Consider the following 22,925-nt stretch of genomic DNA (forward strand, 5'->3'; position numbering starts at 1 on the left):
TGATGGGGGAAGGTCGTGGGTGCAGGGGGAAGGTAGAAGGTGATGGACCAAGTCTGGAAGGTGACACGCACCCTTTCTCAAATCTGACCTTGACCACGCAGTCAGTCGGTCAGTGAGATCCCTCAAAGTGGGAGGCGGGTTTTTTCAGGTGGGTGGGGCTTAAGGTCAGCTCAAGTGGCCGACAGAAGGGACCCTCTAATAATTAAGAGGCAACCGTATATCCACCATGCTCAGTTGCGTTCTCCTCTCTAAGGTGAAGCCCACGTGGCAGTAGCTTTGTTCCTGACTCGTGGGGGTCATAACATGAGGTCCCAGCAAGATGCAGAACTGCCGTTCATTCTGTGCCATTTGCCAGAGGCAGGGATGAAAGAGGGAGGGAGAAAGAGGGAGGGAGGTGGATGCCTCCATGGGGCACAGCTGGTGGAGGGCAGCCAACTCACGACACCAAACCTCCATCCTCTCAGGTGAATGGTCATAACTGACAGGGGATCATGCAGTTAGCCTTTTGATACTGCTAAGGTAATGGTCTCCCTATAGAGTCTCAAGAGTAGTAGAGGCAAGCAGAATAGGGTCTGAGGGAGTCTTCCTGTACATGGAGGGAGGGAGAAGGAGGGCCCATGGCAGCTTGGTACAGGGCCAGGGGGAGCAGGGGCCTGAGAAGCAAGAAGGTCTAGGCGCTGGCAGACATGGATCATTGCAATGGTCAGCATTGACCTGACCATAGGTGAATCATTGGTGGTGTTTTTATCTAGAAATGAGTGAAAGGCAACGATGGAGGCACCTTCATGTATCCCGGGGCATAGTTGCTCACATCTGCGGGTTTCTCCAGTACGAGCTGTGGCTGCAAGGACTCTGGAGGAGTAATGTGGAGTTCCTGGCCTACAGTGAGTGAATGGCTGTCCGGCTGCCATTTAAATATGGTGTCAGGACCTCCGACAGTCGGGTCCTGGGGCATGAGCTCAGGGTAATGGTGGTAGGGGGCAACACTCTCAGTCAGAGGGGGGAGTGGGATGTGGTAGGGTGGCAGGTCCAGGGTGGGAGTCTGGTAGGTGAAGGCCTCATGGGGGGAAATTAAGCAGGAGGGCCCATGACAGCTTGGCACACGGCCAGGAGGAGCAAGAAGGCCAAGGTGCTGGCGAACGTTCCCGACACTCCAATTCCATTGAACCTTCGACCCCGTGAGGCAACTTCCTGCCGGCCCCATAAGGAGGATTTGCCGAGCTCCTCCCAGATGCATAATTAATGAGCTGAACATCAGAGGATTGTGTGTGTTCGGCTGTACCACAGCCCAGCAAGAATCACGCCGACTATCCTGCCCACCCCTGGACTTACACTCCAGACAGAAGATTCCACCCTGAGCCATCCCACTTCATCACTTTTATTTCAGCTTGGCCGAGATTTGAAGATATTGGCCGGTATTTAATCTAGTCCATTGTGGAGGGAACCCAGGCAACCAGGCCCAACCAATCATGGGAGAGGGCCTATATCAGGTTCCCAGCGGCAGCAAAGCCTCCCCCACCCACCCCGCCCCAGTGCAATTAAGTCAGGGAACAGAAAGGGCTGACATGGGATTCCCAGCCACCAGCAGTGGGGTGTTCAGTTGGCTCATTAATGACCCTAATTGACACCCATTATCCCTGAGCCCAACACAATCTAGTGGTGGCACAGGGACTAAATAGAAGCCGTATGCCTCCACACACCTCCCAAAGGCTGCCCAGCAAATCCTGGCAGGTTGGCTAGTGGCCTCATGGGGCAGTCCCTTGATGTCAGGCATTCAATGCCTGATTCGAGAGACCTGGCATTGGGAGACGGGGGGGGAGCTGTTAAAGCCACTTACTGCCCTTGCCTCCGACCTCCCTGTCCCCTATCCTGCAACCCTCTCCCAGGGACAACCAATCCCGCCCTCATTCATCTCTGGCCTGGGGTCCCTTGTTCATCCTGGGCCTCTAGTGGGTGCATTACCATGTGCTGATGGCAATGAGGAGCTATTGGCCTCAGATTGACCGGCAACTCTCGGCAGGCAGGACTTTCTTCGCTGGGGTCCTTTATCCTGCAGAATGTCCAATGCTGGCCACTTAAGTACCTGAGGCTGGGCCTCTCCTATTAAACTGAGGGGTTTCCCCGCTGGTTCTCTGACCAGTGGGCAAGACCCCAGGTGGGCTGATTAATTCCCACCCATTATTTGCTGATCTGATTGAATAAATGCTCCGAATGAATCTATCTGCTATGTATGTGTGCTAAGAATTACGCTGACAACCGATTTAAATGGTCAGTTGGGCTCACAGTGTGGTGCATTTGCATGTACTGGAAGCCAAATATATTAATACACAGGGCTCTGTTCTTTGCAGACAGAAAGTACATGTACGCACATTGCGCCTGTTTCAGCCAAACAAAATAAGTGACAGCCATTCGCTAGCTCATTCCTCAGGGCAATGTCTTGGCCAATCAGGATCAAGCTGCCTGGTTTAAGTTTCAAACAATGCTTTGCAGTTAATTGTCAGTCATCATCACTGGTGCATTCTCCATGACAACACTCTTCCAATCAGAGTCCACTTGCCAACCAAATAGCACTCTCCTCATACACAGTATAAATTGTTGTTCTCTCCTTATGTTGGTATTCTTGTGACGTGTCCTGATGAATGCAAGACAAAAAACTTTAACATGTCTCCTTTTTCAGCAATTTCTCCTGATTGTTAATATAGGCACTCTGCAACCTGATCAAAGGTTGTAGCATCTAAGATTTGGTACCTTGGAGACTATCAGAATATTTCAGGCTGCTGCAGACACTTTAGATAAACTAATTCCACAGCGGAGCCTTGTAGTATTAAGGAGCATTTGGCTAAAATTTGAAGCTCTCCCCGAGAAAACACAACTGATTGAATTTAGGGTGTGGATACCAATGTTCCCCATCTTGTGTGAAGACTTCTATTGGACAGCAGTAATGAAATGGATGCAGTAACTGTGTCAATTAAAATATGATTACCATTAAGATTAGCTAACATTAATCACAGTATTAATTGTGACCATTTTGTTTAGTTGCTTGACAGACCTAATTCGAAGAATTCCACCTGGGTAAGATACCAACTTAAAACGTTTCAAAGACTTGACAGATAATGTCTGGCCTCCTGGAAAGAGCTGCCACTTTCATGGTGTTTGCAGAGCTGGATATGGAAATAAATAGTTAGATACTTTGCCCAGTGCATCTTATGGAGCCCATTGATAACAATGGAGCAGAGAGTGAGCATGAAGGCTGCAGAGTTAAGCAACAAAACATTGGGGACGAATTTTATCTAAATCCTGCTAATCCCCAAAAATCATCCTGCCCACTGCTACCCCCTTTGTGGACTTCTAGCCCCACTATCATCTACTCCCCCCTTTAAGGTCCCCGCCGGCTGAGCCCCACAGAGCAGCCATTGGATTTCCTTTGATCCCAGTCAGCGAGCTGCCAGTGCTAAATAGTAAGGCCTGATCATCAAAACCTCCCACTGCTCACTCAAAGGTCGCCCATTGTGATTTCGTTTCTGGCCAGAGCAAAGATTAATGTCCCCAGTCAGGAGCACAATTAATTTTTAAGGCCTTTTTATTTAAACCTAGAAATATATTTCTAGCTCTCTGTCATTTACCAGATAAATGTCCCATCCAGTATAGTCCTGAGCCACCCAGAGAATGAACTCTGCAGGTTTGATTGGCTGGCATTGTGAGCCAACTCAGGCAGCAAAAAATGGTCCTCCATTGGCCTCAGCATTCATTGACCAGAGGTGAGGGTGTCAAAGAATCTTCTAGTGTTCCTATTCCTGATCACGGTCCTGTGACTTCTTCGAGAAAATGTTAGCATATATATATAAATAAATAATATACATATAAAAACTGGAGACAGGATTTAATGCAGACTTAACATCCTCCATTGTCAAGAAGTTAGCTGATATTCTGTGCGGATATCAGATGAATGATAGTTAATTGGTGAGACGTTGAATTCCTGGGGAACCTTAACTGAGAATGAATCAGTGCAGAGAAGAATATGGAGACAAAATAAACAATTTTATACGAATTTTGAATATAGTGGAAGGACATCTTTTCCACAAATGCTAAATAAGGTTATTGTAGGGAGTTATCCTGGGATGTGCCTTTATTATTGAGATAGATAAGAGACTTCAGGTATTTAGGCTAAAAATGTTAAATATGATCGCACAACAAAGGTGAGATCATGGAATAACGTCCATCAGGAAGAATTCTAGGCATAGAAACAGATTTTTAAAAATGTAAGTGTCACTGAAGTATTTGGCAGCATTTAATGAGGATAAAATACTGGAGTAAACCTGTACCTGTGGTTTCACTGATTGTAAGTTGAAGCATTTGAAACTGACACTCTTATCAATTATTAGTGAAATCACGAGTAAGGGTTTGATTTATTCTTAGTGTACTGAGCGCCTGTTTTACTGTGGTCCTGTTTCCAGTCTCAGTTCAGCTCAGTTTAGTGATGCTGTGGCTGGGTTGGTAGCGCTCTTGCCTCTGAGTCCCAAGCTTCTGGATTCAAGTCTCCCTCCAGGGCTTGAGTACAAAGATCCACACTGACACTCCAGTGTTGCACTCACAGAGTGCTGTGCTGTATTTCAGATGAGAGGTTAAACTGAGACCCCAAATGCCTACTTTGGTGGATGCAAAAGATCCTATGGCATTATCTTGAAGAAGAGGAGGGGAGCTATCTCCAGTGTTCTGACCAATGTTCATCCCTCAACCAACATCACAAATTATCTGGTCATTATCACATTGCTGTTTGTGGGAGATTGCTGCGCACAAAAAATGGCTTCTGTATTTCCTACATTACAAACAGTGATTACACTTAAAAAAAAAATACTTCTTTGGCCAGCAGTCATGAAAGGTGCTATATAAATGCAAGCCCTTCTTTCTCTTTGTCTGCTATCCCACCTCCTTTATCAATCTCCAGCTTTCGACACAGTGGATTACTCAATCCTCCATCACTGCGGCCCATCCCTCTGGCATCATCCAGCCAGCGTTCCACTATTCTCTGTCCTTCAATGCTCAATCCCCCAATTACAGTTCCACTATTCTCTGTCCCTCAATGCCCAATCCCCCTGTTACGGTTCCACTATTCTCTGTCCCTCAATGCCCAATCCCCCAGTTACGGTTCCATTATTCTCTGTCCCTCAATGCCCAATCCCCCAGTTACGGTTCCACTATTCTCTGTCCCTCAATGCCCAATCCCCCTGTTACGGTTCCACTATTCTCTGTCCCTCAATGCCCAATCCCCCAGTTACGGTTCCACTATTCTCTGTCCCTCAATGCCCAATCCCCCAGTTACGGTTCCACTATTCTCTGGCTGATCATAGTTAACGTATATTCTGCAGTGGCTTCTCAACCATTCCTGTGCTCCCGACGGAATCAAGATTCAGCCCTATTCTCCTTTGAGTACTTCAGCTGAATCATTTTCCACTGCAGCAGGTAGCATTCGTGTGATATAGTCAACAGCAAATTGACAACTTATATTTATATAGTACTTTTAACGTAATGAAACACGCGAGGTGCTTCACAGGAGCATTATAAATTAAAGTATGACACTGAGCAACATCAGGAGATATTAAGTCAGATGACCAAAAGCAAAGAGCTAGGTTTTAAGTAATGTCCTAAAAGAGGAACGCAAGGCAGAGAGGAGTAGGGAGGGAATTCCAGAGCTCAGGGCCCAGGCAACGGAAGTCAAAGCTTCCGGTGTTGGAGCAATTATAACTGAGAATGCACAAGAGGCCAGGATTGGAAGAGCACAGATATCTCAGAAGCCTGTGGACCTAGAGGATATTACAGAGATCGGGAGGGGGCGAGGCCATGGAGGGATTTGCAAATAAGGATGAGAATTTTAAAATCGAGACATTGCGTGACCAGGATCCAAGGAGTGATAAGGGAACAGGAATTGCTGAGAGTTAAGACACTGTCAGCAGAGTTCTCAATGGCCTCAAGTTTACAGAGGGTAGAATGTGGGAAACCAGCCAGGAGTGTGTTGGAATAACCCCGGAATCAGGCAATGACGTTGTATCCATTTTTAACATGTTTGTATTAAATAACTAATCCGACTCTCCCAACAGGGATTGGCTGTAGCGAACAATGCCGCTGTGAGAACAGGCCTATAGGTCAGGATTTTCCATCAGTTTGAATGGAGAATCACAGGCTCTGCATTTACAACCTCTTGTGCATGTGCTCCCTGTGCATGCCATTTCCAAGGGCAGTTGGAGTTAGCTCCCAGATTTAAAAGAAGCATTTACTTATTTATTTAAATAGTGAATATAAATACTTTAAGAGTACATATGATAGTATTGCTGACAGCAAGTCACAGGTTAACGGAACAAGGCAAATAGTTCCCTAAGCTTTTTCTCCAGTGAAAAGATATATTTCTACATATAAATGGCCTGGTCTTTTATATACTGATCTTAAAGAACTCTGGAGCAATATTAGCCTGGTACTGCCACTGAGGGTCAAGGTCTGCAGAAATTAGAGTACAGCAGACTTTGGATTATGGGATCCAGACAAATTGAACTAAAGCAGGAGAAAAGTGCAGTGAATTTTAATCCCCCACACTGAAATTCCCTGGAGATGAGCATCAGAGGCCACAGGCAGACATGTGCCATTTTAGGGTCACATCTTTGTCAACAAATCCCTCCATGGCCTCTTCCCTCCTTATCTCTGTGACCTCCTCCAGACCCGCAGAGGAGAGTGAGATCTCTCGCTCCTCTAATTTGGGCCTCTTGCATATCCTCAGTTTTCACAGCTCCCCAGTGACAGCTGTCCCTTCAGCTGCTTGGACTCTTGGTTGTGGAATCCCCTCCCTAACTCTCTCCCCTCCTTTAAGTCATTCCTTTAAACCAACTTCTGTTCTAATGTCTCCTTATGTAGCTCAATGTCAATTTTTTGTTTTGATAAAGCTCCTGTGAAGTGAATTGAGGCATGTTACCATTTTATTTGCGTAATATTAAGGCAAGTTGCTGTTGCTAAACTACTGTAAACCCCTTGGGAGGGGTACCTTCCATACATTTGTTGCAATATTGTTTTAATGACTATAGACTACATGTTCCATTGTGAAGCAGATGGTTTCCTTTTTGGAGCAGGAACTTTTATATATTTTGACATCTTATGTTGTGGTTAATTAGCAGACACAGAGAGTGTCGTAGCACATGAGGCAATATCTGTCCCCACCTCAACATTGCAAGTCTGTGGGTTCAAATCCAATTAAAACACTGAGAATTATCAGCTTCAATCCCAATATGATCTTATACAAAAGTCAAAGAAGCTTTAGCCACATCCTGGTTTATTTCCAGTGTGAAGACGTTCAGCCACAGAGGACAAAAGGCAATGCTCTTTAACACATTACACCATAGAGTCCCCTGAATCCCAAAGTCCAAAATGCTTAGATGCTGCTAAAACTTGCTCTGATTAACTGTCTTTAACATGGCAAAATGTCCCCATTGAGGCACTTCACATAATGGAAAGTGGAATAGATATAGGATAGGCATTGGAAATAAGAGTTAGGAGAGCTAACTGAGAACAATGTTGAATGGTTTTGCCTCCTACGGGGTATTTGAAGGGAGGGACAGTCTTGGCAAATGAGTGTGGAGGGGATGGACTTTGATAGCTCAAGTACTGTTACCCATGCCTGAGTTGCAGCAACACGCATAGGTCAGAGACAAAAAAATCAGAGAGCAAAACCCAGGAGTTAGACATTTAATGGGTACTTATAAAACTAAGGATAAGATTTTAAGGAACTGAACTTTATCTAATTTTCCCTTCCACAGCCGATATTTGTCATTTCAGATACAACCCAGCCCAGACATAACAGGATAGAAATCAATCCTTGTGGAAAACTTGGACAAAAGAATACCAATTTTGCGGAGGTGTATCTTGTGCCCCAAGGACACTTCAAGTACCTCTATTCCATATTGGGTCAAAGGATTTCTTTTTACAGGCATACCAGGTGGCTGCCTAAAACAGGCACTAAGCCTTATGATATGCTATTGAGGGTACTAGCACCATTCTAAGACCCCTCTTCCAAACTGGGATGTCCTCAAATGGACCATAGTATACCCAATTAGCACCCCAACCTATCCAAATCTGCGGAGAAGCTGGCTTCACCTGTTGCAGACAGATATTGCCTTGGGTTAAATTTAATCTTCAAACTTTAGCCCCGGTTCCATCTTGTGGAGTGAGTTGCAGCATTTGAAAACCATGGTGAATGAGAAACTTCTCAGGCAGGTAAAGGCATGAGACCTAAGCCATTTGAACTCCAGGCTAAGTTACCAGAATTGGGAGGGTTGACTCTCGTTCACTAGGTGAGGGCACCAGCAAGTGAGAGTGGGAGTTTGCAGTGGGGACAGTGACATCAAACCATGACCTTTATATTTTAATGAGTTCCATGCCTGTGACTGATGCCTTTTATGGCACTAAAATTGGGGCTGTTGGCGACATGCAGAAATGTATTGGGAATTCACCAGGAAGTGCTAGAGAAGGTGGACAGGGCAAGGTTAAATATGGCCTTTTTTGTTTATATTAAGTGAGATTCAGTTTAATGAGGAGGTGATGAATGGGCTGGAGAAAGAGTTAAGTTCAGAGACTGAGGGTACCCATTCTGTGATGGGATTTGGTGTTCCAATGAGCGAACTGGACAGACTCCTAAGGTCAGGAGCAACACCTTGTATCTCTGCTTCATTCCACTAGCTTTTACACCCAGCAGCTGGTAGCACTGGTGGGCTGTGTTGAATCCTCAGCCATTACCAATGACTAATCCAGCAGGTGGTATTGCCTGGACAACATGGAGGGGATGACATATCAGAGGGAATTCAATGGTTACATTACAGACATGAGCAGGAGTGTGGGGGAACGCAAAAGTGAGTGTGACAGAGAGAATAAATAGAAAGTGTAGTGGAAAAATAATAAAGAAGAGAACTAATGGGTGTGTGTGTGTGTGTGTGTGTGTGTGTGTGTGTGTGTGTGCGTGTGTGTATGTAGGTGGGGTGGGGAGTGGGGGAGGGAAAAATATATTTCTCTCTGGATATAATGAAGCCCCAGGGGGTTGGTTGTAGGCTTGTTCTTATCCTGAATGAAAAGTTAGTGGTAGATTCCATTGAATCTACGTCCTTTAAATGAATTATCTTCTCCGGTTAAAATTCAGTCCCGGACTCTTCCAGACAATGCCATGCTGTTTAATTGCACTGTTTGGCTAAGTTGAGCTCAAAATTCCAACTTTGGAACTCCTTTAATTAGAAGCTTTCGCCATCATTCAGGTGGAGGGCATTATTGGTGCTGTCAGAGCTGGGAATATATGAGCAAACCCCAGTCGGAGAGTCGGAATCCTCTTTTCCCACGAGTCAAGCAAGCTCAGCTAAGCACTTAGCACCTCTCCCCAGTCCTGTGGGATCATTAACTTGATTTGCCAGAGATTCCATATTCATCTTGTGTGCGAGATTTCTTTTCCCCACAAGGAGCTGAGTAACATTTACATACAGAGTGTGACTGCAGCAGAGACAGAATGAAATGCTATTTTAAATGGACGCACAGTGTTTTAATTTTAGCACTGACAGTTTGGACTGCTCTCTTTTTAACTTTGAACTTTCCACTTGCACTGAAAAGATGTTAAATAGAATCTATAAGAGCACTATTTAATGTACAGTATTTGGGCTTTAATCCTTTTAACTCATTTGGAATATAAATGATCTGCTATGGTCATTGCCTACCTACCTTAAATTGAGGCCCACATTTCTGTTCCTGGCTCAGTCACCACTAGGAGAGACAAAACAGCTTGAGGGTAATGCTGTAGTAATGTGTTGAAATATTTCCATGGTAAAAATTAACAGTGTACAGAATTTTTTTTAACTGAAGATGTGCTGCCCTTTAATGATTGTGAGCCCTCTCCTATGTCCATGGTCCCTCCCTTTTCCTCAGAGGCTTTACAGGAGGCAAGTAAGAATGGTTTGTTGGAAACAACTCACCACAGAGATTCGGGGCAGAATTTTAGGTCCTGTGGGTGGGTGGGTGGGCGTGCGCCCGATCCGGTGGGGCGTAAAATCGCGCAAGAAGACGTTGGGCAGGTGGCCCCAATGTCATCCTGCGCTCGCGCGATATGTTACTCGGCAGGTGCGTGCAAAAGTTGGAAGTGCGCCCATCGAAAAGTAAGAGGGGCAACTAAGTCCATTAAGAGCGCAGTCGTCTCTGGCGTTTTTGAGGCCCGTCCCACCTCACGGTTGGTGGATGGACGAATGAGCCGGGCGGAGTTTGCATTTTCCATCAAATCCCACCCAAGGGCAGGACGAGGTCTCTGCCGTTAAATCAAATAAAAATAAAAATCTGCAGGCAGCATTTTCATCGTCTGTATGTTCAGGTGCCCGATTGTGACGCCGGGACATTTTGTTCCTGATTTTTGAAACTGCGTATCGTGGTTTCCGGGTCTCCAGCTCCCTGAGGCAGGCCTGTGCCTTCAGGGAGATTTCTCGCAGCGCTCGCCCGCACCCCTTGGAAACGTCATCGCACCTCCCCACCCCCCCCCCACCCCAGCGGCAGCGCTGGCCTGCCGTTAATCGGGGGATGATCACAGTCAGCGTTCCATTTCCCGACCGCTCTCGGACCGGCCGATCCCGCCAAGCCGAAAATTCAGGCCTTGAGCACATCGTCTAGGCTGACACGCGGAATTCAGGCAAGTGTCGCACTGTCATAGACACTGGCCTAAATTCTGCAGCCCCCACACGCCAGGGGGAACACAATGGAAAATTTAGCGGGAACAGGAATTCCTGATCCCTCAGCAGGCGAGACCCAAAAATCCTGCCACCTGTCCTTTGGACAGATGTTAAACCGAGGGCCTGTCTGCCCTCTCAGGTGAATGGACAAGATCTCAGGGCATAATTCAAAGAAAAGCAGGAGCGCTTGGGTGTCCTGGCCAATATTTATACCTCAGCTAACATCATGAGGAAGAAAAAAATTATCTGATCGCTATATCATTGTTGTCTGAGGGACCTTGCTGTGTGCAAATTGGCTCCACTATTTCCCTCCATTCCCTATCATGACTATGGCCAGAACTTTACCGGCATTTTACAGGATGATATAGATGGGCTGGTCAGATGGGCAGAGCAGTGACAAATGGAATTTAATCCTGAGAAGTGTGAGGTGATGCATTTTGGGAGGACTAACACAAAGGAATACGCAATAAATGGTAGGACCCTAGGGAGTACAGAAGATCAGAGGGACCTTGGTGTGCGTGTCCATAGATCCCTGAAGGCAGCAGCACAGGTAGATAAAGTGGTTAAGAAGGCACATTGGATACTTGCCTTTAGTAGCCAAGGCATAGAATATAAGAGCAGGGAGGTTGTGTTGGAGCTGTATAAAACACTAGTTAAGCCACAGCTGGAGTACTGTGTGCAGTTCTGGTTGCCACACTATAGGAAGGATGTGATTACACTAGTGAGGGTGCAGAGGAGATTCACCAGGATGTTGCCTGGGCTGGAGCGTTTCAGCTATGGAGAGACTGGATAGGCTGGAGTTGTTTTCCTTGGAGCAGGGAAGGCTGAGGGGAGACTTGAAAGAAGTGTACAAAATTATGAGGGGCATGGATAGGGTAGACAGGAAGAAACTTTTTCCCCTTAGCAGAAGTTTCAATATCCTGGGGGCATAGATTTAAGGTAAGGGGCAGGAGAATTAGAGGGGATTTGAGGAAGAATGTTTTCACCCAGAGGGTGGTTGGAATCGGGAACACACTGCCTGAGGGGGTGGTAGAGGCAGGAACCCTCACAACATTTAGGAAGTATTCAGATGAGCACTTGAAATGCCACAGCGTACAGGGCCAAAGGCCAAGTGCTGGAAAATGGGATTAGAATAGATAGGTGCTTGCTGGCTGGCATGGACACGATGGGCCAAAGGGCCTGTTTCTGTGCTGTATAACTCTATGACTCTATGCTGTGGGTCCTGCCACCAGGTCCTAAGCTCGCACAGGCAAACAGTGGGACCACGGAGGGAATGTTACTGGCAGTGGTCAGTTAAGGGACTGCCGCCAGGGCCACCATCCAAATAAGGATGGGAATCTCCGTCTCTCAGCAGGCAGCCCAATCAGAGGTGTAGATAGAGGTGGCCACTGCTGAGGGAAGGAGGGGGCACTTCCATGTTGAAGAGTTCTCAAAGGGCTGGTGAGATATGTTATTGATATTCCAGGCAGGCAATGCCCTGACTTACTGGCCAGGCCAGTATTTATAATCCATCCCTAACATGCCCTTCAGAAGATGGCAGTGAGCTGCCTTCTTAAACTGCCGTCGTCCATGTGGTGTAGGTACACCCACCGTGCTACTAGGGAGGGAGTGCCAGGATATTGACCCAGCAACAGTGAAGGAACAGAGATATAGTTCCAAGTCAGGCTGGTGAGTGGTTGGAAGGGAACTTCAAGGTGGTGATGTTCCCATGTGTTAGCTGCACTTGTCCTTCTAGGTAGTAGAGGTCATGGGTTTGGAAGGTGCTGTCAAAGGAGTCTTGGTGAGTTGCTGCAGTACATCTTGCAGATGGTGCACACTGCTGTCACTGTGCATTGGTGGTGAAGGGAGTGAGTATTGAAGGTGATGGATGGGGTGCCAATCAAGTGGGCTGCTTTGTCCTAGAAGGTGTTTAGTTTCTTAAGTGTTGCTGGAAACGCATTCATCCAAGCAAGTGGTGAGTATTCTATCACACTCCTGACTTGTGCCTTGGAAATGGTGGACAGGCTTTGGGGACACTGGAGATGAGTTACTGTCTGCAGAATCCCCAGCCTCTGACTTGCTCTTGTAGCCACAGTATTTATATGTAACATTCTCTTCGGTTCCTGATCAATGGTAACCCCCCAGGATGTTGATAGAGTGGGATTCAGGGATGGTAATTCCATTGAATGTCTAAGGGAGATGGTTGGATTCTCTCTTGTTGGAGATGGTCATTGCCTGGCACTTGGGTGGCGTGAATATTACCTGCCAAGTAGCAGTCCAAGCCTGAATATTGTCCAGGTCTTGCTGCATTTGGACATGAACTGCTTCAGTCTCTGAGGAGTCGTGAATAGTGCTGAAATTTATACAATCATACCTGAACATCGCCACCTCTACCCTTATGATGATGTGGTGCTCGATGCGATGAAGTGGTGAGGCATTGGCATGGTGGGCAAATGAGAGGGAAGATCATTGATGAAGCAGCTAAAGATAGTTGGGCCTAGGACACTACCCTGAGGAACTCCTGCAGTAATGTCCCGGGATTGAGATTGACCTCCAACAACCACAGCCATCTTCCTTTGTGCTAGGGATGACTCCAAGCAGCAGAGAGTTTTCCCCCCGATTCCCATTGACTGCAGTTTTGCTAGGGCTCCTTGATGCCACACTCGGTCAAATGCTGCCTTGATGTCAAGGGCAGTCACTGTCACCTCACCTCAGGAGTTCAGCTCTTTTGTCCATGTTTGGACCAAGGCTGTAATGAGATCAGCTGAGCTGAGCGGCCCTGGCGGAACCCAAACTGAGCTTCAGCGACTACCAGAGGGGAAACAGTGCAGCGGCAGCAGGGAAGTCGCCATTGCTGTTGGGGCCCTCCATGGGATATGGAGCCTAAGGGAAGCAAGGAACGCCCTGGAAAGCCACCAAGAGGCCATATTGATGGACCTGGCAGTCTCCCCATGCAGCTAAGGTCCACTCCCATGTTGTTAAAATGCTGGCAATGTGTAAAATGGCTATCAATAGGCCAATCAATTGGATTAATTGGCCACCCAACACTAGCTAGCGCAGTAAACCGCTGGCATTCCCAGCACTCGAAAGGTCCCATGGCTTCCCTCCTGATGCCTGCCTCTGTCATTTTACCAACCCTCGCCACTCTTAACCCATCTCCTGTTCCGTGTTTCGAAATTACTTCATTGGCTGTGAAGCACTCTGGGTAATCCTGAGGTCATGAAAGATGCTGTATAAATGGACATCCTTTCTTTCTTTGGATTAGTTCCTCATCTTGCTGGAATTATATGGATATGTTTCATGAAACACAATTGGGGCTGAGAACTCAGTGGAACAGTGTTTAAGCTGCAACCCACACTCCATGGTATGGTTCAGTTTGGTGTCCACTCACTATTAATTCACAACAAGCATTTAGATATAAAACACATTGGGTGGAATCGCCCAGATTTGCACCAAGTGCAGTAGCAGGCCGCAGTTGTGGCTTTTCATGCCGTATCATCCCAAACCCACCACATCAATCATGCGTCCCCAGGAAAAACACCATTTCCATGGTGGGTGGACTCTCATCCGCCCACCATGCCATTGCCTCACCGCTTCATCATGTCAAGCGCCATATTTAAAGTTCAGCTGAGCGCACACCTCTCGGTGCTTCCAGCCCATGACTGCTGCACAGAAGACATGGTCCCAAAAGACAAGGAGACTGCTGCCCCCAGGTTCAGTGATGCATCCCTCGAGCATCTTTTGGATGCAGTGGAGGCCGGCGATGATAAGCTTTACCGCCGCTCTGTCCACAGGATGGGCAGCAACAGCATTAACCTGGTTCAGGAGGCAGTAACAGCAGTGGTCAGCGCCAACGCCCTTCAAAAGATGACAGCCATCCAGTGCCACAAGAGGATGAATGATCTCCTCCATTCCACCAGGGTAAGTCACTCCTCATCGCTCTCAACTCACACACTCACAAACCCTTCACACATCCACAGGGTCCTCACTCACTGCCAGTTGGAGGGACACCCCCATTCTCTCTCTCACACACACCTTCATTGTTCTAATCCTGTCTGTGGGACCGCTCACCACCCACATGTGCCAGGCATACTTATCATCTGGTCTGGCAGGCATCCTGCTTACACTCTCTCCATCTCTATTCATGCAGGACAAGCTGGCACACAACAATAGGGAGAGGTCACAGGCCCGTGGAGGAATACCTGGAACCAAGGTCCTCACAGACTTTGAAAACAGAGTCAACAGCTGGCCATTGAGGACCTGGACCATTCCTGTGCTGACGGTGAGGTCAGCGCTACTCAACCAAGTGACGGTCCAGCAGTGCAACATCCATCAGATAACCATGCTATGAGTGATGTGTCCTGTTTCACAGGCCACTGCCAAGCATTAATTATCTCTCCTTGCTTTCACAGGCACATCTGGGAAACAGCCAAGAGAGTCCACAATCCAGGGCCTCCAATCAAGCTCTGAGGGAAACTCAGAAGAGGAATCCACTGAAACCCTCCCTGAAGTCCGGACACAGCGTCGCCCACACCCTCCACCAGCGCAGAGACACACACCACAATGGGACCGAGCTTTAGAGTAGCCTCGGGATCACAACCTGGTGAGCACATGGCACTGTCCGATCCACAGCAGGTGAAGGCAGGGACTTCCCAGATGTCTGGCACTTGGGAGAATTGCTGGAGACCTTAAATTTGCTACCTCCGAGTCAGGTGATGAGCCTCTGGACTCGGTCAGGCCACAGTTGCTGGAGCTGCAAAGGCAAGCTCAGGAACATCAGGAAGGGATGTCCAATGCGCTCCACAGATAGCAAGGCATGATGGAGGAGTCTGTCCGCCTTCAGCCTGAGGTGTCAGTGCCGGCATGTCAACATACTGAGGTCAACGCTGGTAGGATGGTGGCTGCCATGGTGATCTTGGTCCAGGGGATTGCTCCTGAGCTATTGCATGGGCTGAATTCCATTGCCAACGCCACTGTTGGCCTCCAACACTGTGCAAGCAAAGAGGGGTGCGGGGCAGCCTGGTCTCACTCCAGCTACCCCTTCTCCTCTAGGAGTCAGCCAGGGGCCCTCGGGCACCCATAGGTAGGAGAACCAGCAGGTGTACCCCACGGGGACATCCATCGAGGTGACTCAGGGTGTGACCGGCCCATCCGAATCCCCTTTTCCTGTGACCTCAGCAGCTCCAGCTGCACAGGCTGAGGAGGGTGCCACTGCCACACAGCAGGACCCTGACAGCAGGCCGGGGTCCTCCAGGATTTGGTCCCCCAGAGGACACCCTTCAAGGTCATCACAGACACGGTGTAGCAGTCAGCCGGCTGCCTCCACTGTGGATGTCCAGTGAGCAGCAAGAGGTAGCAGCAGGGTTATGAAAGTTAAGAAGATGTAGTTACACAGCCTGGGCAGGGGGTTAATCACTTGTACATAATGTTCACTATTGCAAAGAAACTCCCAAGAACGTCTCCCTATCTGTGGCTCCTTGTCCTGATGAGCTGTGTTCGTGTAACCCAGATGTGAAACCTTTCTGCTCAAGATAAAGGCAGATGTCTCGTTCCAGGGCCTCTTCCCTGTGATTTGTGCAGCCTTCAGACCACAGTGATGGTCCAGCCTCTCACTCCCTGGGCACATTCCTGATACCTGCACCTCGATGGTGCTGGTCATTGCTGCTAGAACATTGTGGGCAGGTGTCACAGAGTTCCCTCATTCTCTCTGTGTGGTGCTCAGCAACTTTAAGGTGGGGCTGGCCCCCATCTCTTCAGCATATGACCAGTGATGCTGTGCTCCTGAAGGGCTCAGGTGCTGAAGGCAGGCAAAGGATCAGATGCTTTTAAAGTGTCATGGCTGCATCTCTATGATATGACCCTGATCATGAAGTGCAAGTGAGCTGCCCTCGGACAGACAGGAGTCAGACATTCACAGAGGCTGTGTGAAGATCTATGGTGGCTCCTCATGCATGTCATCACCATCCCCCACAAATCCAGCATCTATGAGGGCCTCCCAAGCGTGCCTGCCTCATCTGGCCAGAGCAAGAGCTTCCTTGCCATCATTGTCACTTTCAAGGATCTCCTCACCCTCATCCCCGTCGGCGTCCTACTCATCAGAGGAGACCTCCAGCTCCTGCATCTCCTCCTCAGCCATCTCCTCTCCCCGTTGCAGAGCCAGGTTGTAAAGGGCACAGCAGGTGACGATGATGCATGACACCCTCTGTGGACTATATTGCCGGGCTCTACCAGACCGGTCCAGGCACCGGAACCTCATCTTCAACACCCCGATGGTCTGCTCCACCAAGTTGTGAGTTGCAGCATGAGCCTCATTAAAGCTTCATCCCATTGCAGTCTGAGGCCACTACATGGGTGTCTTCAGCCACGGCCTCTGCGGGTGGCCCTTATCCCCGGGGAACCATCCCTGCAGCCTCTGTGGACCCTGAAAGATGCTAGGGATCTGTGACCGACTGGGAATGTAGGAGTCATGGACACTCCCTGGAAACCGTGCGCAGACCTGTTTGTGGTGGTCGCACACCAGCTGCACATTCAGCGAATGGAAGCCCTTGCAGTTGATGTAGTTGACCCTGTGTTGTGACGGAGATCTGAGCACCAAGTGAGTGCAGTCAATTGTACCCTGCACCTGTGGGAAACCCGAGGTCTGGGCAAATCCAATTGCTCTTGCATCCTGGCTCTCCTGGTCCCGGGCAAAATGCACAAAGTTGTGTGCCCTCGCAAGGATGGCAGTTGTGACCCCATGGATACATTTGTGGGTGGAGGCTTGTGATATCCCACAGAGGTCACCTGTGGAGCCCTGACAGGAGCCACTGGCATAAAAATAGAGCACCATGGTCACTGGCAGTGGACGCTCTCCACGTTCCAGTGGCGCCAAATACTGCAGCAAGCAGCAGATGGGACCAACCTTTCTCCCTGAGGGTGTTGCTCCTCCCTCTGCCCAGCCAGGTGAGTCAGTCGATCTCTTCTCTGTCATCTTCATTCTCTGTAAGCCACGAGGCATACAGCTAATTCACTAGACTCCATGCTCCTGATGTACTCCTCCTGCAGGCTGAAAGAGACAGACACATGGGTTAGCATGAGTGTACTAAGAACCTCTCTTGGTTAAGTCTAAAGCCCCCTTAACACATCCCAGAGAGTTTTGGCCACCACCTGGATGGCCGGTGTGCAGTGCGCTACATGGCTGCCTGAAACCCCAGCCACCTCCACCCCACTCCAAGTGACGGCAGCTTTGCCCATTGGACTGCAGGCTGTGCTCTCAGCTCAGGCACAGGCGTCCTCCTAACCCACACCGCAAGGCTGCTCTGTTAGCTTGAACCATGGGGGAGACTGGCCCAAATGGGGATGATGACATTGCCAGGGGCTGTGAGTGCCTCCACCAGTGACTGCTCCGTGGCCAGCTTTAGCAAGGAGATTGTACAACGTGCCCAGTCATCCAACTGTTCTGCCGTCTAGTAAAATGGTCATTAGCTTGCAGTCTGCACCCAAGGGGTGAAAAGCTCTGGAGCACTTGGTGGCAATTTCATGTCTCTGCATTGCTTGAGTGGGCAGATAAGCTAGAGGGCCCGACTCCACACATATCAATGTGGCTGCATCTGAACAGTCTCAGCTGCAGAGGAGTTGTCACTCAATACAAAGTTTCCCTATTGCGTGGCCACTTCCCTTCCCCCAACCCCACACGTGCTTGTGCACTATCATCAACCGCAGTGCAGCCTTTGCATCCCCCCAAATGGTCTCAACCACAGGGCAGCCCTTGCCCCCATGACTCCAATGTGCCTCAAACTTGAAGTCAAACAGGCGACCCAATGTTACTGTGTCCGAGTTCCCCTCAAAGTACAGCCCGCCAAGTGCATGCCTTATATATGTTGTGAAACCCGTCGGCGTGCTTGCACATAGACATGGACAACAATCCAACGTGGCTGGGGTGGGGGGTGGGGGGGGTGGGGGGTTGGTGGTCGGGGGTTGATTCCGGTGGGCTGGCCTTATAATGATTTGCAGATGTATAACAATGAGGTCCCTGATGTCTGATGGTGGGAAATGTGGCCAGGCCATTGATGGGTTGAGCGGACAATCGCAAACGGGTTTCACAACATTGTGAAATCGATCTTTGGCCTTCTTGCCGTATTGTCCGCTCTCGCCGCTGAGCATTCCCAACACCAGGAGGCACTGACCATTCTGCCCACTGAACACTGAAAGAGCATGTGTTCAAAAAACATTAACTGGGAGTTTCCTTGGAATGTTCGAATTGGGTTTATGATGACAGCCTAACTCCTATGATTAGAGGACCTGTATCCTCTGACGTTTCAAAGAATGAGAGGTGATCTCCTTTAAACATGCAAGATTCTGAAGGGGCTTGAGCGGTGGACACTGAGAGATTGTCTCTGCTGGCTGGGAATCTAAAACACGGAGGGCACAGTCTCGGGATGAGGGTCCGATCATTTAGGACTGAGATGCGGGGAAATTACTTCACTCAAAGTGCTGTGAATCTTCAAAATTCTCTACTCTCAAGGGCTGTGGATGGTCCATCGTTGAATACACCTAAGGTTGGGATAAGCAGATTTTTAGTCTCTTGTGAACAAGGGGATATGGAGAGTGGGTGGGAAAGTGGAGTGGAAACCCAAGATCATATTGAATGGCAGGGCAGGGTCGAGGGGCTAATTCTGCTCCTGTCTCTCGAGCTCTTGTGTGCTTGATTCTGACTCGCTTGCAATGAAGATCCAGTGGTGGAATAGGATCAACACTCAGGCAGGTCAGTCATTAATGCCTCTTGTTAAAATGTTGCTGCTGGCCTCTGATCTTGAAATTGAACAGTTGGCAGTGAGACCTGTTCAAGAAGCAATCAGAAGAAATTCTTTGGCTCCTTTTCCATGGATGTTAATTTAAATTTGAGATGGGGGGAAGGTCCTTCATGAAATGTCTGGCATCGGTGCTTCTAAGATGCTCAGTCATATTTACGCCTGTCATTTCTTAGACTTCTCTGGCTGCCAATGGGTTATAATACTTTTGAGTATTTCTTCAAGCTGTGAGTCTAAATACAGGACCTGCTCCAGTATAATTGCCATGTGGTTAATGCATGGAATGTGATAACTATCACCGGAAAATACGACACAGAATATTTGACCTTTCTCCCCCAAAATGTAATTATGTCTAATATTGTTCCAGGGGCACATCTGAATCCTGCTATTTCCTTTTCTATGTGTGTGCTGGGACGGCTTCAATGGTTGAAACTGCCTGTCTACTGCCTTGCTCAGCTTGTAGGAGCCTTTGCTGGTTCAGCAGCAGTTTTTGGGCTTTATTATGGTAAGTCCGGCATTTTCACATTTGCATTTAAGACATGGGAATCGGCTGCCTGCTCCAATAATCTGTATGTACTTTTTAGATGCATTCATGGCTTTTGATGGTGGGAACTTGGCAATAACTGGTGAAAATGCAACAGCGCAGATTTTCTCCTCTTATCCAGCTCCACATTTGTCTCTTGCAAATGGCTTTGCAGACCAGGTAAATACAAAAGCTTCCAAACCAATTTGATAGCTTGTCGACTGGTTCTGATGTGGTTCATTTTTCACTCCTTTGCATTAATGGCAGAAGCGTTTTAGAAATCCCCTGTAATTGCCGCCATTGGTGAGTTGCTCCCTGTCCTCTAGCTCTATGTAGGGACCTAACAGAAGCTGTAGGAGTGCAGCCTGGGATTATGCATCTTTTTGAGTTCCTTATGCATCCCATGGGAAGCACATGTGCTCTGTATTGGATCGGAGATGTGGAACTCCTGTCAACCGGTGACTCAGTGGAATGAAGCTCCACCACACTGTAGCAGCCTGCAATCCATTTCCCCACCTCTTGCTTCACATTCTGCCCTGTGCAAATTAGCTGTCACATTTCCCACTTTGCAGAAGTAATGACTTCCAATGTAATTCATTAAGCCCATTCATTGACATGTGAAAGGAACTACGTAAATGCAAGGTTTTACTGAGACACTGATGCTTCATCTGATTGAAGTATATTCAGTAATACTCCTGGCTGTTTGAACCTTCTACTGTTCTTTAATAAAATTCTGTTAAATTTGACTGTCTGGATTGAATCACTTAATCATCTTATTCCACAAATATTATTCTCTTATTTCAGTAAACCTAACTTATGAAAGAAAGCTACAACAAAAAAATAGTTGTGTGGTAGTACAGAACTTGAGTGTTGCTGAAAAAAGAGACATGTTGCCAAAGTTTTTCATCTTGCACTCATCAGGACAGATTTGCAAGAATACCAAATCTAAAGGAAACAAAAATAATTGTTCCCTTTGAGGTTTGGTATTCTTGTGAATCTGTCCTGATGAGTGCAAGATGAAAAACTTCGACAGCATGTCTTTTTTTCAGTAATACTCAATATAAAAGCCTCATTAAAATTTTATTTTACCCTTTTAAAATATGACATACATTAAACACCATAAAGCATGATCACTTGAACAGAGGGGAAAAAAAATCTATCCAATTCACAAATTCAATTCACAGGACTAAAGTGTGAAAGGGAAAAAGGCTAATATTAAAATGGGGTGATTTTCTAAGTATATATGGGCAGAAGAAAGCTTTTCCCTCCCAGGTGTGCATCTTGGAAAATCTTGGCTACGTTGCCTTTGATTTTGTGTCCATTGGCAAGGTTTCCCAATGCTGGTGTGAACTTGGAAAATTAACCCCAATGTTCTTATTTTTGCTGAACAGAAGATCAAAGAAAACCACAAAGTGAGAAACCATCAAGAGCATTGAGACAATAATACGATGGCTGCAATTCCATAATAGCAGGCACTAAGCCCTAGGGCTGACACAGTGCACAATATATACGGCACCTCATAGCATGACTTTGAGCATGGAGAATTCAGGCAAGGTTGAAGAATTTATTTAAATAGATACCCCAGGAACATGACTGGAGTGCCGAATAAAACATCTAATCTTTTTATGCCTACTCCAAATGAGGGAGACTTATAAATAAATTGAACCTATTTACTTCTATTGGCCCCCTCCTCCAAATAGAACTGGCATTTGCTCTTGGTCCCCCGATGCTTAGTATAGACAGGTCAATCCATCAATAGAAACATTATTTCCAGACTGTTTTTGGTCACCAAACAATTCAGCAGCTTTTTAAAGCTGCTGGCACCTGATGAAGCAATCTCCGCATATTTAGACTCTCACAGAGCATCTTATGCTAAGCACAGTGAGTGCACCAATTATTTCAATTAGTTGACTTTGCATTATGGTGCAGAATCAACCAATAATGTGAGTTTAGCCACAGGTAACATTGTGCTAGTTCAACATTGCCAACTCTAAGTGTTAGCTAGCCACCTTTTGCAGAGTTGATGCAGAAGGTCCAGGGTATGCAAAGAGATAGATGAAGAGACAGAGAGTAGATACAACCTTCCAAATCTACTCACTTTTCTCAACTCAACTTCATTCATCTGAGCTGTCTATAATTTTCGTAGCAAGTGTTGCCTTCAGAAGATTTTGACCATCAGTCTGGGAATGAAAAGGACTAATTCTGCCTCCCAAACTGGAAGTCTATAGGACTACCTACTCTGTTCTACTCATGCAAGATTGGACTATATACCAGCATCATGCCAAGAAGCTCACCCACTTTCACCTGAGCTGCCTTCGAAAGGTTCTGAAGACCAGATGACAGGACAAAGTGCCAAATATTGAGGCCCACACCCAAGTTGGCATGCCAGGTTTCCACACTATTTTGAAACAGTCACAACTATGTAGCCAGGATGCCTAACATTCACTTACCAAAGCAAATCTTCTACGGAGAGCTTGAGCCTGGGGTAGGGTCTCATGGCAATCAAAGGAAACTCTACAAGGACACTCTGAAGGTTTCACTTTGGTGCTTTGAAACTTGCCCAGGATCGCTGCACCTGGTGCAACCAAATAAAAAATGGTGCAGCCTCCTTCAAAATCAAGCGCGTATCAGAGGCAGACAGAAAATGCTAGAGAGGAAATCCCGAGCCAACAATTCGTCCAAAACTCAACTATCTGTGGTATCCTATTGTCATGCCAAGAAGGCATGAAGAACAATAAATTTGTTCCTCTTCCACATTCTCTTTTCAAAATTCTTTTTTTAAAATGGACAATTGCTGAGCTGATAAAGTAACCACAGCTAGTCACATGCTGGTAGTTCTGGAAAATTCTGAGCAGTTCCAATGGACAAAGGTGTACTCATCATCCTCCTGAAATGTGACACTCCCTT

At 47.4% G+C, this 22,925-nt stretch overlaps 1 protein-coding gene across 1 annotated transcript in view; it reads left to right on the forward strand.

Moving 5' to 3' along the window:
- The window catches only part of LOC121269922 (aquaporin-9-like), a 90,016-nt gene that overhangs the window by 49,058 nt on the left and 18,033 nt on the right, over positions 1 to 22,925 (forward strand). Inside the window, exons 3-4 of the mRNA XM_041175052.1 lie at positions 19,863 to 20,000; positions 20,080 to 20,198. Coding sequence (XP_041030986.1) covers positions 19,863 to 20,000; positions 20,080 to 20,198 — 257 coding nt within the window. The remainder of the gene's footprint in view (positions 1 to 19,862; positions 20,001 to 20,079; positions 20,199 to 22,925) is intronic.

The sequence above is a fragment of the Carcharodon carcharias genome, chromosome 26, assembly GCF_017639515.1.
Source record: "Carcharodon carcharias isolate sCarCar2 chromosome 26, sCarCar2.pri, whole genome shotgun sequence".
Taxonomy (NCBI): Eukaryota; Metazoa; Chordata; class Chondrichthyes; order Lamniformes; family Lamnidae; genus Carcharodon; species Carcharodon carcharias.